Raw genomic sequence first — 19,121 nt, 5'->3', positions numbered from 1 at the left:
ATGTGGTGTGAGGGGCTGAGCTTCCATTTGCAGTGCCAGTATCCCGCATGGACACCAGTTCTAGTCCCGACCACTCCACTTCAGATTCAGCTCCCTGCCTAAGGACTCGGAGGGCAGCAGAGGATGAGTCCCTGCACCCACATGGGAGACCTAGAGGAGGCTCCTGGCTCCTGGGTCAGGATCAGGTTGTCTGTGACCATTGCAGCCATTTGGGGAGTAAACCAGCAGGTGGAAGATCTGTCTCTTTCTCTTTGTCTCTCCTTCTTTCTGTGGCTCTGTCTTTCAAATACAATTGAGTTGAATGGAGTGGAGTAGTAGAGAATCAAATAAATATTCTTTAAAAATCGTCTTGAAAATCAAGGGACCTATCATATAAAACTCAGAGCCATAGGAGAAATTGGTTAATAACCTGGCAGTTCTTTTATGTGGGGTCCAGTGCTGTGGCTCTGTTACAGGGTGCGAGCAAGATCACACCAGACATGTCTAAGGTTTATTAAGGAGTCTTTATTAATCAAACTTGGTGATAACAGAGCACATTAGAAATAGCAAATCACAAGTCTATATGGCAATCCAACCATTCATAACCCTAAAAGGAACAAATGGTCATTACCCTGCAGTCCATCCGTTAAGCAGAAGACCTATGTCCCAGCTTCCCCAGCAATGTAAGTTATCCTAAGAGACATGCAACGAATAACCTGGACACACTTACAAAGCTGCTGACATTCACCTTTCCCTGGCTTCTCTGCCCACATTCCATCACTGCTAGGCCTCACCTCTCCTGCAACTCCTGATAGTACACAAACCAGAAACAACATTGCTATATCCATTGTCCCATCTAAGCAGTACACGGGGACCATGCTCGGGGGATCACCTGTCCTGGGTCAGGCAAGAGTTGAGGTACCAGAGAACATGACCAGAAAGAGAGCGAGCCCCTGCTTCAAGGGCCCTTTAAAGGGGCTGTGAGGGGGTGGTTACAACAATGCAATACCATCCCCTCTCAGTTGATAGGAGAGTCACAGGTGGGCAGGAGCCAATACCTAGGTGGTAGGGGGAGTGGCTGAGGGTGGAATTAACACTCCATTGCTGTTAGAACCCACCTTCAGAACAGAGGGTAGGGGACACAGCCACATTTCATTTGCCCACTGTCGATGGGTGCTGGCTATCACTGGCTGCACCCTGTAACAGCTCAATAGGTTAATCCTCCACCTGCAGGCATCAGCATCCCATATAGGTGCCAATTCTAGTCCCGGCTGCTACACTTCTGATCCAGCTCCCTACTTATGGCCTGGGAGAGCAGCAGAGGAGGATCCAGGTCCTTGGGCACCTGCCTGGGAGACCTGGATGAAACTCCCTGCTTCTTGCTTCAGATCGGCTCAGCTCCAGCCATTGTAGCCATTTGGGGAGATCTTTCGCTCTCCCCCCACCCCCTTTCTCTGTCCCTCCTTCTCTGTAAGTCTGCCTTTCTAATAAAAACAAATGCATTTCTAACATCTTCTGTATGATACCAATGCCGCAAACAAGACCTGAATATAATGACACACTGAAAACATGTGGAAAATGTACTACACCAGGTTAGATTCCTTAACATGCAAAAAAGAGTTTAAGTAGATGAGAAAAAGAATTCCCAGTTAGATCCCAGAGCAGACTGGGCAGAGAACACGTCCAGAACCATGTCCCAAGCCAGACATCTCCATGGCTTCTGGAAGGTTCATGATCTTCTTTGGATACAAGATACTGGGCTCCTGTCAGACCTCTCTTAATTAGAGGCTGGCAGTCTGCTGCAGTTTCACTCCAGGGCCAGGTCAGGACAGCAGTGCCTGGAGCCAGTCTGGGCTTCCCTGTTCTGGAATGTTGATGAAGCCCCAGGGGCCTTGGCGTCTGTGAACTGCAACGGCCTTGACTCATTTCTCCCACTTGCATCACTTCCTCAAACTTTTGGTCGGTCGGTAAGACCCAGGGTCAAGCTGCTGTCCTCTCTGAGGCAGCCTTGTGGACGTGCATTCCTTAATCTTGGTTTTTAATGAGTTTTTAGCAGATCCAGTGTGGTTGGTAGATACAGTTCTAAGAACATTTTGCTATTCCCTTTCTCCTCCCTATCTTCCTTCCTTCTCCTCTCCCCCTTTTTCCTAGAGTTTGAGATAACATTTTAAATTCACATTGCAGTGAAAGGTCGTAATGCTTCACAGATTAAGAAGCTTACAAAGTGAAAAAACATGAAGACCTTAGTTTAGTGGAGTACAGACAATGGCTATGAAATTTCAAAGTAATCACACATCATTAAAATTATAAAAGTGAGGACCCGGTGCGATGGCGCAGTGGTTAAGGTCCTCACCTTGCACGCACCAGGATCCCATATGGGCGCCGGTTCTAATCCCGGCGGCCCCCTCTCCCCATCCAGCTCCCTGCCTGTGGCCTGGGAAAGCAGTTGAGGACAGCCCAAAGCTTTGGGACCCTGCACCCACGTGGGAGACCCGGAAGAGGCTCCTGGCTTCGAATCGGCGTAGCATCGGCCGTTGTGCTCACTTGGGAAGTGAATCATCAGACGGAAGATCTTCCTCTCTGTCTCTCCTCTCTGTATATCCACCTTTCCAATTAAAAAAAAAAAATTATAGAAGTGTAGCATTCTTAACGACTGGCTTGACAAAGATGCAAAGTTTTACAAAACTGCATTTGCAGAGAGGCTGATATGCACAAATGTTTTTGTTTTGTCTTTGCTTTATTCTTTTTTTTTAATTTTAAGGCGAAGTGACAGGGAGAGGCAGAGAGAAAGATCTTCCACCTGCTGGTTCACTCCGCACATGGCCACAATGGCTGGACCTGGGCCTACCAGGAGCCAGCAGCTTCTTCCTGGTCTCCTACTTGGATACAGGGCCCAAACACTGGGGCCATCTTCCTCTGCCTTTCTGGGTGATTTAGCAGGAACTGGATTGGAAGCGAAGCAGCCAAGATTCCCAAGCAGCACTCATACAGGATGCTGGAGGCACAGTGGAGGCTTAATTTGCTATACCACCATGCTGCCCTATCTTTGGTTTGGTTTGTTTGTTTGTTAAGATTTATTTTTAAATCTTTTTTATTGGAAAGTCAGATATACATAGGAGGAGAGAAAAACAGGAAGATCTTCCATCTGTTGATTCATTCTCCAAGCGGCCACACCAGCCAGAGCTGCGCTGATCCGAAGCCAGGAACCTACAGTCTCTTCCTCTGGGTCTCCCACGTGGGTGCAGGGTCCCAAAGCTTTGGGCTGTTCTTGACTGCTTTCTGAGGTCACAAGTAGGGAGCTGGATGGGAAACACGGCCACCGGGATTAGAACCGGCACTCATTTGGGATCCTGGCAAGGCGAGGACTTTAGCCACTAGGCTGCCGCACTGGGCTCATATCTTTTATTTTTTAAATGTTAGCTCCCACCTAGAAGGTGTCTGCTTTTTGGGTCCTGCTCATTTCACTCAACTCATGGTCCTCCAGTTGAGTGACCTCTGGGTCTGGGAGGGGATGCTTGCTGGTTTTAGTTTCACCCTTTGGGCTTGCCTAGTGCCCATCAGGGAGGGAGTCTCTGCCCCAAGGCCTTTATCGGCATCTCGGCCCAGACTACACTTCCTGCTGGGGACTCCAGCCCCTCCTTTGCTCACCTCCTTCCTGCTGAAGGTGGCTTGGAATGATTTGGTCAGCTAGTCATCCAACAGGTTCTTATCCAGTGGCCTCAGGTCCTTTGAAGATCCCCAGAGGTTGCTAAGACCTCTAGGGCCTGTATGGGGAGCTGGTCTCAGAAGGTGATGCTGTTAGGACAGAAAGACACAGGTCGCTAAGCAACCAGGACCTGAGGCTCTGGCAGGCTCAGTGCAGAGCCAGCAAGGAACAGGGAGGCTGGTGAGAGCAGGTGCATGGCTGTCACTGTGAGGGTGAAGAGAGCAAGGACTGAGACACGAGGCCTTGTCCTGTGAAGCCGTTGGTGATCCTGAGGGGATTGGAAGACATTAAAGAGCCCCATCTGCAGAAACACTTGATCCATGCCATATTGGCAGGTCCGCACCATGAGCACCTGGATAACAGGTGGTGCTGGGGGAAGGGCATGAAGAGGCCGCTATAGGGATCCCTGTTAGAAACAAAGTGGAACTGGACCAAGGTGTAGGGGGCCGAAGGAGCCTGGGTGGCTCTAGTTCTCAGTGTGCGGGGCTGCTGGGAAAGCAGGTTCGAATGGTGCTGTATCTAGCTGGGGAAGCAGGTTCGGATGGTGCTGTGTCTAGCTGGGGAAGCAGCGGGCTTCTGGGAAGAGTGGCAGGTATGTGGATGAGACGTGGTTGATCATAAGTCACACACGTGACACCCGTTTGCCATCTAGTGGAGATGGCCAGCAGTTAGGTATTCCCAGAGGAAAGTGTGTGCACATGAAGAGAGCAGGTGGGTGAGAACCCATGCCCAGGTGGGTGAGAACCCATGGGCACACTCCACACCCGGGTGGGTGAGAGCCCACGGGCACGCTCCACACCCAGGAAGGTGAGAGCCCACGGCACGCTCCACGCCCGGGTGGGTGAAAGCCCATGGCACGCTGCATGCCCAGGAGTGTGAGAGCCCACGGCCTGCTCCATGCAGGGAGGGTGAGAGCCCATGGCACGCTCCACGCCCGGGTGGGTGAGAGCCCACGCGCATACTCCACTCAGGGTGAGTGAGAGCCCATGCGCACACTCCACTCAGGGTGAGTGAGAGCCCACAGGCACGCTGCACGCTCAACGAATGCGTCAGCTGTTCTGCCAGCCCATGGAGCCTCCTCGTCTGCATCACTCAGGCCTGGATGGACTTTGAACCTGACTGTGTGGTTAGCCGTGGTACCTTGAATTGAGCATTTCCTGAGGAATGTACCTCTGGTTCTGGCAACCCCACTCCCCTAGCTATCCCTATCGCCCACTGGCTGAGAGCACTGAATCGCAGCCTCTGTGTTGGCCACTCACACTGCCCCAGCTGGGGATGGAACTCTGGGTGGTCTGGAAGGGGGCCTGGAGTCAGGCTGATGTTCAGGGGTCGCTTAAGAAGGCGGTGGAGGAGCAGAGGAAGTGGAGGGCGTCTGGGGGAGGAGTATTGTCCTTGCCTCCCAGCTCGGTGCACGACCTCTCCTTGGGGGAGTTTTCTAAGTGGCCTGGTCTACAAAGTGTAGAAGTGTTTACCCTGTCTGTGCCTGGACTTGGGTTCACAAGCCTCAGCTGACATATTTTTAATGGCCTAGCACAGTGCCCAACATATAACAGACACTCCATGAATATTTGTTGAAAGAGGTGTGCAGGAATCAGCGCGGCAGCCTTCCACGGCCTCGAGCCTGTGCTGCGGGGGGCTTGGGAAATAAAGCTGGAGGAGGCTCCCGGGGTCCGTGGCTTTACCTGGCTGCATGTTCACTTTTCCCTTGGCAAGCCTCCTCCTTCAGACTGTGGTCGGATGGTCTTCTCACACCAGCTGCTTGGTGCCTGCAGTTCGGACAAGCACCCGGGGTTAGCGCGTATGTGTGCTTTTGCCCAACATGCTTCTCCCACGGCCTGCCCTCAGATTCCCAAGAACTGCCCCTAGGGTTGCTGCCTCTTCTGGCCCCGACCGGGAGAAGCCCGAGGGAGGGATACCAGGTGTGGGGCCGGAGTGCAGCTTCCAGATCCTTCTGTTGCTGCACCCTCCCACGTGTCACCCAGAACTGCCCAGGACTTGTGTTTTAGAGGTTTTGTTTTTGTTTTTAAGATTTATTTAATTTTTTTATTTGAAAGGCAGAGTTACACACACAGAGAGGTTATCATCTGCTGATTCATCCCACATGGCTGTAAAGACTGCAACCAAGCCCTTCTGAAGCCAGAAACTTCTTCCAGGTGTCCCAGGTGGGAGCAGGGCCCATGGAGCCTTGCTGTCCTCCACTTCTTTCCCAGGTCATAAGCAGGGAGCTGGATGAGAAGTGGGACTAGAACTGGTGCTCATCTGGGATGCCAGTGCTACAGGTAGAAGCTTAACCTTATATGCTATGATGCCAGCACCTGCTTTAGAGTTTTCACTGAGGTGTTTTTTTGTTTGTTGGTTTGTTTGTTTTGTTTTCAGTTGTGATTGATTCCTGTGACAGAGACTTTTTTGGTTTCCGGGTTGTTCCCTTGGCAACCAGCCCCATCCTGAAGCCACCAAGGGGCCCCCTTGTATCAGTAATTCAAGTATGGTCAAATGGGATTCTTGCTAAATGACTGGCACTTTGGGAAACTGCTGGCTTAGGGAACCTGGGCCAGGCAGTGATAACAAAGCCCAGATGAGTCCTTCCTCATTGTCGCCCTGTCCCGACTGCCTGTTCTAAGGTGCATAGGAGACCAGGGTATGTCTTTCCAATTCCACCTGACCGCACGTGTGTGACAACTGGAGAATATGCAGGGACCCACACAGTCCTTGTCAATGTTGTCTTGGTCAGCCCTGAAGTCTGGGCACACTGTGAGTGGTTATGGTCTTAGGATGCCAAGGGCAGTACGAGCTGGGTGCGGCCCTGCCCCCAGCGCTCATCAGCTGTGTCATCTTGGGCAGGTCACGGATTTAACAAGATCTGTGTCTAGGTGTGGAGAAGCCTGTAGGGGCCTTCAAAGGCTGCCTGCATTTAAGCTGGCATTTGAATTTCCCTGGTAGCTGTCCATCCATTGGAACCATTTGTGAACAGCCAAGAGGGAGAGGAGGAAATAGAAGCAGATCGGCGTGGACCCTGCTGGTCGTGCCCTGCCCTTCCTTGGCATCCATCACCATCCTCCGCTCTGGCCTCCTGCAGCGGGGCCCTCCGTGTTCCCCACCTCCTCCTGCTCTGTGAGGAGACCTTGCATAGCCCACTTTAATCCTGGGGCCTCCTGCTCGAGGCTCCAGCCACTCAGGCCTCCTGGACATTCTAACACCCAAGATTGTATGGGGTGCAGTAACATCTGGGGTGAGCACAGCAATGTCCCACCTCCAGGCCTTGCTCAGGTAGCTGGATCCCGCCTGCATCTGCCTAGACCCTCACAGGCACATGCAAGGTGCCCTGCTCCATCCGGGGCATCCTCCTGGCTTCCCTGGGTCACACTGTCACTTCCCAGCCCTCCATCTGGAAGCGCTTGGCTACCCTGTCGTGGGTCACAGTGACCACAGTGTTGTTCTGTTTGCCTTTGTTCTCACATGTTCCTTCCCGGAGGCAGTGTGAGTTGTTCTTACTACTTGGAGGAGGAAGGGACCTAACAACAGCTCAATAAATATCTGTGGTATAAATGAACTTCCTGGAGGACAAGAACTGTGTCTTCCTCAGCCCTGCGGACACAGCTTTGTCAAGGTGAAGGTGCAGCTCAGCCACACTGCGTCACAGCCGTCATGGCAGTCGGAGCCCTTACCAGGCTCGTTCCCAAACCATCCTGCCACAGTGTATGCTTTCTCTGCTTTGTGAAAAACAACGCACCGACTCACAAAGGCACATCACACATGTTCTCACGGTGTTGTTAGTGTTCTAACCTTGAGCCCCATTTGGAAAAAGCAGACACTGGCCTGAGTCCAGTCTGTATGGCTGTGATGACACCACGGAATGGCAGGAAAGAGAACAAGTTGGATTCTGCTTCCTCAGGAAGATGGTAGTAGTTCACCTTTCCCACGGTGGGAGATAGAAGTGCAAAGAGGTGAAATGGACCTGAGCTCGACCTTTCATGACGACGATGATCATGCTAGTGATGCTGATGAAAGAGCAGTCCTGTGGCTTCATCCCCTCTTCCAGGTCCCGCCTCCTCGTACTGCTGTCACCATGGCAACTGAGTTGGACTCTCTTCCAGGGGTCTCTACCCAGCTGGGACTGCCCTGCCCACCATGCTTGGCCCTGCCATCCCAGATTTTTGTCCTCCAACAGGACCAGAGCGACCAGAGCGTTGTTTGGGATATGCTCATCCATGTCCCAGGGCTCTCCCATTTTAAGCTTTCGGTGCTTGCCGAGGGGTTGAGTTCTGAGTCTTCGGGGAAAGGAGAGTTGCTGATTGTGCACGTGCTGTTTGGCCTTGCGGGGTTGCCCATGTGTTGCAGAAGAGCTCTCATTTCTCTCTGGCTTTGGCCTCTTTTCCAGGGAGGTTCCGCTGAAGGATGCAAAGGAATACGCTGAATCCATAGGCGCGATCGTGGTGGAAACGAGTGCAAAAAATGCCATCAACATCGAAGAACTCTTTCAAGGGATCAGTAAGTACCCGACTTCATGCTTTCTGCTTCCCTTGCCCGTTGCTGATTGTGGGAGCCCAAGAACAAAAGTACGGGGTGTGGAAGTAGAACTTTCCGTCCGTGTGGGTTTAACCTGAGGCTGTGGATAGAAAACCTACCCCTGTGTACCTCCTCCTATCTCTATCACACCTCTCTGTTGAAATGCCTGCAGCTTGGTGCCAAGTTGCTCATTCTGTGCTGTATAGATTAAAATGGAAAAAGATCCTTCGCAAAAACGGAAGTTGTCTTCATTTGAAATGATGCCTTCTGCAGCAGCATCTCATGTTCGTATCTTGAAGGAGGACAGATGAAATAGGCAATGATCAGGTGCAGACGGTGCAGGTCATTCGTTTCACGGAGTGTCTGCAAATAGAGGACCTTTCAGTCATTCGTTTTGTCCTGTGGAGCATCAGCAAAAATAATGTCTTCATCCCATGTGACCTGAAGTTGAGGACTCGGTGCAGAACTGATTTGTAGAAGTTTCCCTCGTTTCTGATGAGCTAATTAGTGGAGCAGACAGTGCCCTTTGTACCCACCCCCCAAGCTAGGGCTCATGTCACATGTCATTATGTCCCCCCCGAATCCCCCACCACCACCACGAATGTTGATAGTTTCACTCGCATGGCTGTGTGCAGCCGGATCTCCATTTCACAGTCGTGGGTTCTCTGGCCCCTACCAAGTCCCCCCTTCTGCTGACAGCCTTCTGTGGGTGTGGTGCTGAGTCTGAGCTGACCTCAGTGGGGCCAGAAGCAACCCGAGGCCTGGATGAAGTAGAAGCCCGGGACACCCTTCTTAGGAGGGCCAAGTCTGAGTGCTCGGTCTTGGGCCCAGATCATCCCAGAAAGGAAGTTGCTAGTTTGATCCCATCTCTGTCTGAGGTCATCTTTGGCCGGGCTCTCCAAGGCGGGTGGCAGGGGAGTGTGAAGCTTCCAGAACAGATTGGGTTTCCGTGGAACTGGTTTGGGTCCGTTACTTTAGACGGAGAATCCATAGCAGGGAAACTGGTGTTTGTTTGTGTTGGCTGGCAGGCAAGTTCACTGGAGGTGAGGACTCTGAGTCCACTGCACGGAAATGTGCCTAGGAAGACCTCTGGCACCCTCCTTCCTGGGGGGGGGGGTCTATCACCACCCCTGTTTCCACGTTCACACGCATGCTTTCTCGCTGTTACTTCACAAACCCAGCACATGCATGCCCTCCGGCTCAGGGACCTGCAGTGCCAGGGCTGTAAGTTTCCATTGGCAATACTCGAGCCGCTGAAGATGCTAGTGGCTGGCAGGTGTTCTGTGTGCTCGCATCACTGGGGGGACATTGCAGAGAGTTCGGCTTAATCATGGGAAACTTGTCTTTCTGGGAGGAATTCGGCTTGATGGGTATGTTCAGGGATTAAGCGCCTCTTAAAAACAGATTTATTTATTGCTTTAGAAGAGTTAACTAAATGAGAGGGAGAGCGATCTGCTTCACTCCCCAGGTGGCTGCAGTAGCCAGGGCTGTGCCAGGTAAAGGAGCTCTACCTGGCTCTCCCACCGGGTCTGCCATGTGGCTGCAGGGGCCCATGCACTTGCATGATTTTCTGCTAGAAGTGGAGCAGCCAGGACTCAAAACCAGTGCCCACATACGGTGTGGGTGTTGCTGCAGGCTGCTTAATCCCTGTGCCACAGCCCCGGGCCCCCAAAGATTTTTGTTTTCACAATGGTTTCAGTGAGTGAAACCAACAACAGCCTGTCAACTGTGACATGAATCATTTTCATTTTTACAGATCCCTTATATTTAAATTGTTTAAAACTTAGAGGTTGGGGGCCGGTGGGGGCTGAGGAGACAGAGTGAGAGAGCCAAACGGGGACACAGCTCCTAACGGCTGGCTCGCTCATCGTCCATATATTGACACCTGCTGGGGCTGGGCCACAGTAAGGCAGGAGTCAGGAATCCGAGTCTCCCCCTCCCCCCCAGAGGGACAGATCCAATCACTCTCGGCCCCCGACTGCTGCCTCCCAAATAAGCCTTCATTTTGCTGACTCCCTTGCTGATCCTGGGAGATGGGATGGACAGCAGTGGCCAGTGAGGGAGGTCTCCTGTGGATGGGGGTCTTCTGAAAAATGCAGAGAAAAGGCAAATGATGAAACTACTGTGCATGGATTCCCGGCATTTTGGGTACTAAAATTAAAAAAAAATTCATTCCGTTTTTCTACAAAGTGTTTAAAGCTTCCTCGCCTATAGCTGAAGCTCACCGAGATTTCGGCACAAGAGGACTCTCTGAGGTTTGTGCAAGTCATCATGGGAGTAAAAATGCAGAGAGGATGGTAAGGAGGATAGGCCTAGGCAGGTGAGGACCGTTTCTGGGGATGCTCCACCCAGCACAGCCTCTTTCTGGTTCAGGAAGGGTTGATCGTGTGCTGGGACAGAGCTTTTGAGTGGTGGATCCCTTGGGTCCACGTGATCTGCTCCTTTTTTTAGGAAGAAAGCACGACTTCTGCTTAAAGCACAGGGTCATGATGACTTCTGAGTCATGAATTCCTAAGTAAGCAATAGGATGTCCGTGCTTCCTCCTCCTGCGCGTCGGATGAGTAACTTGCTGTTTGGTGTGTGTTTCAGTTGCCTTAAGACAGCTGGCAGGTGCACAGCTGCAGGCTGACCCTCCCCTCTCCCCGCTGGTAAACTCTACTGCCCCCTTCTTGCTTTGTGCCTTCAGGTGCAGTTCTGTAAGCTGATTCCAGGTCCGTTTGAAGTGGTCACAGGAACAGCTTCATGCATTGGGGGTAAACTGTTCCTTTAGCTTCCTTTCCCTGTTCCTACTCGTATTACATAGGCTCCTCCCCTCCCTCCCTTCCCCCCCCCCCCCCCCCCCCCGGCTTAAAATAGCTCTGGCTACTGCTGACACTTCTGCTCCCCAAATCCCTGTTCTGAGACAAGCGTGCCCTAGGGGAAAAACATGCAAGGAAAAAAAAAAAGAATAGAAAGTAAGAATAAAAGTGCTTTAAAAAGGTGTGCTAGGGCAGAATCAATTCACGGAGACTTGAGTGCAAAGGCGGGTGTGTCTTTTGCATTCCCAGGGTATTCCTGACTGAGGCAAGTGTGTGATCCGAACGGAAGGTAGCACATTTTGTCATTGGAAGCTGTCAGTCGGAACAGCATATGCCTTTGAAGCCTGAAGCCCTCCCGGGTGGCAGTTGAGGTTGCCTGGGGAAGACATCTCCGAAGAAGTGACTCTAAGCTGGACTTGAAAGGGCCAGTTGGGCGTAATTCAGAGGCTCTGTCAGTCTGAGCAGACCACGGGAGGTTGAGGGCTTAAGAAGAGTATAGACGAAAGAAGCTGGAGACTGACCCTCAATTCTCCCAGGGTCAAGGGCGGAAGAGATAGAGTTCTGGACGCTGTTGGAAGCCTTGGGTGTGTTTCCCAGGGGTATGGCATGTGCAGTTGGTAGTAACCAACAGATATTCCCTTAGCGGTGGGGAAAGGCTGGGCTAAGCATGTGCGCTCATGGTCAGCTTGGAGAAGGACTCCAATGAGCAGGCTGCGTGTCAGAGATCCTCTCGGAGAGGAACCAAGAAAACCGTGGAATGGGTCAGAGCTGGGGACCAAGGAACAGGGGAGCCAGGGATCGCCGGCGGGGTTCTCTGCTGGCGAGAGGGAGGTGGGGCTGGGAGCAGGTTTTCTGTTCTGGTTTTGTGGGTCTGCACACAGGGCTCAGGATCGTGAAGAACCCAAGCCTTAATTTGTGGATTTTAATTATTTATGTAAAATTCCCTTTTTTTTTTTTTTTTTAAATCTCACTCTTCATGAGAGCAAAGGTAAGCTAAAGGAAAGCAAAGCAAAACAAAACAAAAAAAACCAATCCTGGATTGGAATGGAGCCCAGACAAATTGCTTTTACTTGCAGAGGAGAGGGAAAAAAGGCCTTTTGAAAACTGTGTGTGGGAACTTGGGAAATTCTATACCTTGTTTGGGAATAAGGTGAGAAACACTTGTTTTTCTTCCTTTTTTAAAAGATTTATTTATTTATTTATTACAAAGTCAGATATACAGAGAGGAGGAGAGACAGAGAGGAAGATCTTCCGTCCGCTGATTCACTCCCCAAGTGACCACAACGGCCGGTGCTGCGCCGATCGGAAGCCGGGAACCAGGAACCTTCTTCCAGGTCTCCCACGCGGGTTCAGGGTCCCAAGGCTTTGGGCCATCCTCGACTGCTTTCCCAGGCCACAATCAGGGACCTGGATGGAAGTGGAACTGCTGGGATTAGAACCGGAGCCCATATGGGATCCTGGCGCATTCAAGATGAGGACTTTAGCCACTAGGTCACGGCACCGTGCCCAACACTTGTTTTTCTAAGGTAATTGTGATGAAAGGCATAGGCATATTGGTTTGGAAATTCCAGCATAGAAAAGAATATTAGCCGTATAGCTGGTGATGGCAGCTTGTTCTATAGTCATATGCTGCATGCTGTTGGCTGGACTTTCTTTTTTTTTAAGATTTATTTATTCTTACAGGAAAGTCAGGTTTACATAGAGAAGGAGAGACGGGAAGACCTTCCATCCACTGGTTCACTCTACAAGTGGCCACAGTATCTGGAGCTGAGCCAACCCAAAGCCAGGAGCTTCCTCTGAGTCTCCCACGTGGATGCAGGGTCCCAAGGCTTTGGTCTGTCCTTGACTGCTTTCCAGGCCACAGGCAGGGAGCTGGAAGAGAAGTGGAGCAGCTGGGACATGATTTGGTGCCCATATGGGATCCTGGCACATGCAAGGACTTTAGCCACTAAGCTACTGCGCCAGGCCCAGTGTAGATTGTTTTAATTCCACTGAATCTTTGAAATTGCTAGGTACTTATGTTTGGTTTAGAATAGGTTAAAAAACATTTCAAAGCAAAACAAAAACCTTTGTATGTATTTTGAGAGTGCAGCAGGGTCTGGCGTGGTAGCCTACTGGTTAAATCCTCACTTTGCACGCACCGGGATCCGATACGGGTGCCAGTTCATGTTCTGGCTGCCCCAGTTCCTATCTAGCTTCCTACTTGTGGCCTTGGAAGGCAGTGGAGGACGACCCAAGACCTTTGGACTCTACACCCACATGGGAGACCTGGAGGAAGCTCCTGGTTTTTGGCTTTGGGTTGGCTCAGTTCCAGCTAGTACAACTCCTTGGGAAGTGAACCAGCAGATGGAAGATCTTCCTCTCTGTCTCTCCTTCTCTCTGTAAAGCTGACTTTCCAATAAAAATAGAATAAATCTTAAATAAAAAGTGCCATAAGCTTTTAAATGAAGGTGAATATTACGCTTCAGGGAAATGACAAGTCTATATACATTCTTCGCTCCAGAAAGCTTCATTTCTTGAATGTAGTCATAGGACAGGTCTGTGACATAATGGCATTTCAGAATATAGCCACCCTGGACAGCGAAAGCCTGTCGCCTGCTTGCCTTTGGTCCCAACAATTCTAAAGAAGGGATTGATCCAGTCCCCACTTTACCAAGGAGGGTGTGGTGGCCCGGGAGGTTTGTCTTACTTGAGACCTCAGAGCCCCCAGGTGAGAGAGAGGCCCAACTTGGAAGGCAAGCAGTCAGGCCCTGGGGCCCACACAGTCAGCTCTCAGTCTGGGGCCCACACAGTCAGCTCTCAGCCTGGGGTCCCACACAGTCAGCTCTCAGGCCCTGAGTCACACACAGTCAGCTCTCAGTTTGGGTCACGTCTCATTGCATTCAGAAGCTTGAAGGCAATTTTTATTCATGACAATGCAAAACAGGAAATGGTTTCACTGTCCCAAAGTTGGGAAAAAGCTTTCAAGAATCACAGTACAAACATGTGACTGAAAGTGGTGCAAATCTCTGTTCCCTGGCGTTGAGAGTGAAACAGCGTCAAGAACAGCCTTATTTTTTAAAATTTGCTTTGTCGTTTATTTCAAAGGCCAAATGAGAGGAGTGGGTGGGAGGGAAAGAGAAAAGTATTACAGCTGTTGGTTCACTCATCAGCAGCTGGGACTTGGGCCAGGCCTAAGCCAGGATTGCAGAGTTCCGTTCAGGCCTCCCATGTGGGTGTCGGGAGTCCAGGCAGGGGCCATCCTTCATGACCGTGCGTCCCAGGGAGCTGAGCGAAAATGCAGCAGCCAGGACTCAAAGCAGCACTGTGGTGGGATGTCACCATCGCAGGGGACAGTTTAACCAGTTCATGTGACATCCTGACTTCATGAGATACTGTACAAAGCGTATTATATATATATGTACATATGTATACATATGTGTGTGTGTGTATATATATATATAAAACAGTAAATAGTCTTCCATGAATGCAGTCTATTCTTAGGAGGATTCAGGTTCAGATGTTAACAGTTCTTGTTTGGTGACGGTGAGATTCCATGAACTTGAAAATCAAAAAACACGGGCCCGGCAGCATGGCCTAGTGGCTAAAGTCCTTGCCTTGAACGCACTGGGATCCCATATGGGCGCCGGTTCTAATCCCGGCAGCTCCACTTCCATCCAGCTCCCTGCTTGTGGCCTGGGAAAGCAGTCAAGGATGGCCCAAAGCCTTGGGACCCTGCACCCATGTGGGAGACCTGGAAGAAGTTCTTGGATCCTGGCTTGGGATCGGCATAGCATCAGCCATTGCACTCACTTGGGGAGTGAATCAGCGGACGGAAGATCTTCCTCTCTGTCTCTCCTCCTCTCTGTATATTTGACTTTCCAATAAATAAAGAAATCTTTAAAAAAAATAATAAAATCAAAAAACACTTGTGGAAAATGTCAAACATACATACAAGTAAACTGAATGACTGAGTGAACCATTGTAGACTCATGACCAAACTTGTTTCATTTCTTTGTCAACTCTGCCTGCATTTTTTAGTTTTATTTTATTTATTTGAAAGAGAAAATGAGAGAGTGCATGCTCTCCCATCTTTTGGCTCACTTCCTAAATGCCTGGGACAGCCAGGGCTGGTACAGCCCAAGCAGGGACCGGGAGCAGCATCCAGGCCTCCAGCATTGGTGGCAGAAGCCGAAGTGTGTGAGCCACCCCCTGCTGCCCTGCTTTCTGCGGGTATTTTCAGGGCATCTATATCGTTTTGTTTGTATTTCACTGACCAAATATCTACCCACGGTAGCCGGGGTTGGGCTGGGAGCTGGGAACTCCATCCGGGTCTCTCCTAGAGAGAGCAGGGATCGAACCTGACCCCAGACACATCCGAAGTGCTAGGACAAACACCTGCTCTTGTTGTTAAGTAACGATTGTATTACCACATTAACGACCACAAAGCTAATATCGTACCACTTACTTAGTATCCTCTAATATCCAATCAGTGGTCGTAATTCCAAATAGCTCCGAATTGCCCCATGGCAAACGGTTTCTTTGTATTTTGCAGTGTTTGGATTGTTCCACATGCAGTGACTCTTTGAGAGGCCTTGTAAGTGAAGTTCCGCCTTTCATTTTTCTCTCATACAATTTCTGTATTACAGAATGGGGTCAGTTGTTCTCTAGAATTTTCACACAATAGATTCCATCTTCCCCGTCTTTGCTGAGTCATATTCCATTGCATGGTACACCACATTTTTTTTTTCCATCTGTCCCTCTACCGTGTGTGTGGGTTTCAGTTTTCAGCGATAATTGGGCAAGGCCGTACCAGCTTTGGTGTGGGTAAATACCTGGGAATTGGGGTGGCTGGCTTATCTGCATGGTGGATGTGTAACTTTCTAAGAGACTGCCAAAACGCTTTCCTGGTGGCGCATGGAACTCCCGTGGCTCCGTGTCCTTAGCCAGCCTTGCAATGTTTAGTCTGTGACATTCCAGCCCTACTGATGGGCAGGCGCAGGGCAGCTTTCCAAGTGCCAGTGTGCAATCCATATGGCTTGGTGAACTGTCCACAGACCTTGCCTGGCTTGCACTGAGCTGCTTGTCTTCTGTTGGAGTTTTGAAGATCATTGATGTGCATGGAATTCCCAGTCTTTCCAATACCCATTCTTCATATAGTGTCTTCTAGTCTGTGGCTTATTGGTTTCTGTTTTTTTTTTTTTTCTTTGTTTTCTTAACAATGCCTTTCCAACAACATCTTAAATAATTTCAGTAAAGAGTAGTTTGTCACAGTTTTCTTTTGAGGCTTTTTATTTTTTTCATCTTATCATTTTGAAATATTAAAGTAAAAGATAAAAGCGATGCATCTGTGCCGTGGGCACCCAGAGATGCTTTCTTTTGAATGGAGCTTTCAAGCCGCCGTCAAAGTGGACACGCTCTGATGCGCGGGCCTCGGTGGAGGGAGGGAGCCACGTGGCAGGACCCCAGCAGCAAGGCTTGCTGGGATCCAGAGAGGCACAAGATCTATGGTTGCCAGGCCTTGGGCAGCCTGGGCAAGGATAACACGGGGAAGCCCAGGGGATTCTTAGGGTAGTGACAGTGTCCCGGGGGCGCTAATATGGGCACATAGATATTGTTACTTATGAATCCGTAGTAACAGAGTCTGCAATGTAAAGAAGGAGCTTTCATGCAAGCTGTGCACTTCAGTGTTAGTAGGCATCATCAGTTGAAACAAACACTCCGTGCCAGTGAAGGGAGCTGGCGTCGTGATGCACTGGGTTAGGCTGCCAACTGTATGCTAGGACTCCACATCAGAGTGCTGATTTGAGTTGCAGCTGCTTTGCTTCTGATCCAACACCCTGCCGATGCACTTGGGAAAGCCTCAGAAGACGGCTCCTGTCACTCATGTAGGATCGGGTTAGGGCTGCTGGCTCCTGGCTGCAGCCTGGCCTACCTATCCCTAGCCATTGCCGTCATTTCAGGAATGAAACCAGCAAGTGAAAGGTCTCTCTCTCTCTCTTGCATCCTTTTTGATTTTTCAAGATTTTTTCTTTTTATTGGAAAGTAAGATTTACAGAGAGAAGGAGAGACAGAAAGAAAGATCTTCCATCTGCTGGGTCACTCCCTAAGAGGCTGCAATGGCAGGAGCTGAGCTGATTCAAAGCCAGGAGCCAGGAACTTCCTCTGGGAATCACACAGGGGTGCAGGGTCCCAAGGCTTTGGGCCGTCCTCGACTGCTTCCCAGGCCACAGGCAGGGAGCTGGATGGGAGGAGGAACAGCCAGGATATGAACCAGCGTCCAAACGGAATCCCAGTACATGCAAGGTGAGAACTTTAGCCGGTAGGCTACCAGGCCACGCCCTTTTGTCCTTTTTTGTATACTCTGCCTTTCCAATAAGTAAGTATATAAATAAATGAATCTTTTAAAAATAGAAATTGGAGATAAGGGGCAAGAGCTATATTTTTCACTCAGCTTTTTCCCTGCAAACCAAAAACTACTCAAAGCAAATAAATGATAAAATTGTGTCCATAAAAAAGAGAAGAAAAATGATGCCTCTGAATGACAAGGAAACCTGTTGCTTTTAAAAACTGACTTTAGTCAGTTCAGAGAGACAGAGCGAACTCTTCATCTGTTTTCTCAGCCTCCAAATGGTGGAGACTAGGAAGGTCCAAAGCCTGGAGCCCGGAGCCTGGAGCTTCTTCCAGGTAGGGCCCAAGGACCTGAACCATCCTCTGTTGCTTTCCCAGGTGCATTGGTAAGGAGCTGGATCTGAAGTGGGACAGCCAGGACTAGGACCAGCCACATTCTGGATGCCAGCACTACAGTTAGCAACTTAACCTGCTGCACCAAAACTTGATGATTTAAACCTCTTCATTCCTGTTACTGAAGACACTGGCATTTTAGAACAGCAGGCTGTGGTGACCAGGCCCTGCCTCACCAACTAGTGGTGGCATTACTATTCCTGTAGCTTCCCAGACTTTGAATGGCAGGGGTTTGGTTTGGTTGGGTTGGGTTGGGTTGGTTTGGGCTGGTTGGTTTGGTTAGCTTGGTTTGATTGGGTTGGTTGCTTTGGTTTGGTTGGTTGGTTGGTTGGTTTGGTTTGGTTGGTTTGGTTTGGGAGTGATGTCCATCTTGACCCTGGTTCCAGTCATGCCTACATTTTGCCCCATGTTCTCCTAGAGCTCCTCCTCCCTGCTCACCCTTGGTGTACATATCAAGGTTGTCCTGTCTGTGCCAGGGGTTTCCTGCAGGCCCCCTGCCTTCCTGGCTCCAGTTCATGGCAGTGCTTTGGGTCCACTCACATCCACGCTGTCCATCCAGCTCCCCAGGTCTTACAGCCATTCTGATCATGTCCTCCACGTGGCAGCAGAGGACGGTCATGGGGAGTAACCCGGTGTCACGTGTGCCCCTACTGTCCTGTGTCCCAAAGGTCCTGCTGTGCCCCTCCAGGATCCCCTCACCTTTCAGAACAGATGGCCTTGGATGGTCTTTTGCAGAATCAGTGCTGCCCAGTCCTGGAGAACAGACATGGTCAGTTTACCCACCTGGATGATTCAGCAAATTGGAATGAACAAATGGAGTTGGACAGCAGCTGCCAACACCACAGAAACCAAACAAGGGAGAGCCGAGCGAAGGATGAGGTCAAAGGGCAGAGGCACACACAGAGAGGATTTGTGGAGTAGGAGCCTGAGCACATGCGAAAGCCACTCCTGTGACCCCCTGGGAAAGCCCGCAGCCCCCCCGGGATACTCTTGGGAGTGAGCGAGCCCCTTCCGGCCCAGCCCAGCGAGCAGTCAGTCACCCGCTGGCATTTATTGCCTTGGAGTGCATTTTCACACACTGCATTCTTGAGGACTCGCTTAGAAACCTGCTCTTTCTCCAGACTCAGCATTGAGGAAAACCCGACTTAGAAAAACAGTCTTTTTAAACCTCTGGCAAACAGAATCAGGCACAAGCCAAACCCTGCTAGATAAACACTCCGGCCCAGAGTGCATGTTCAGGAACAAGTTGTTACGGAGGCTGTGTGCCGGGAGGACGTGCTGGCAGGGTAGAGGCATGCAGGGGATGGGGCGAGCCCTGGCAGATGTTGTTCTGTGTCTGTTTGTCCTGCCCTGCACCCATGTAAAGTACACAGACTGAGCTGGGCTCCAGTGCCTTGGTGCACGATTCG

General features: G+C 50.5%; 1 protein-coding gene across 1 annotated transcript in view; it reads left to right on the top strand.

The window, feature by feature from the left end:
* The window catches only part of RAB31 (RAB31, member RAS oncogene family), a 137,215-nt gene that overhangs the window by 112,069 nt on the left and 6,025 nt on the right, over positions 1–19,121 (top strand). The window contains exon 6 of the mRNA XM_040979229.1: positions 8,064–8,173. Within this exon, the coding sequence (XP_040835163.1) occupies positions 8,064–8,173 (110 nt within the window). The remainder of the gene's footprint in view (positions 1–8,063; positions 8,174–19,121) is intronic.

Source organism: Ochotona curzoniae, unplaced genomic scaffold, assembly GCF_017591425.1.
Source record: "Ochotona curzoniae isolate NIBS_2020 unplaced genomic scaffold, NIBS_Ocur_1.0 contig_3176, whole genome shotgun sequence".
NCBI lineage: Eukaryota > Metazoa > Chordata > Mammalia > Lagomorpha > Ochotonidae > Ochotona > Ochotona curzoniae.
Note: the sequence above shows the minus strand (reverse complement) of the source record. Positions and strands in the feature narration are given on the sequence as shown.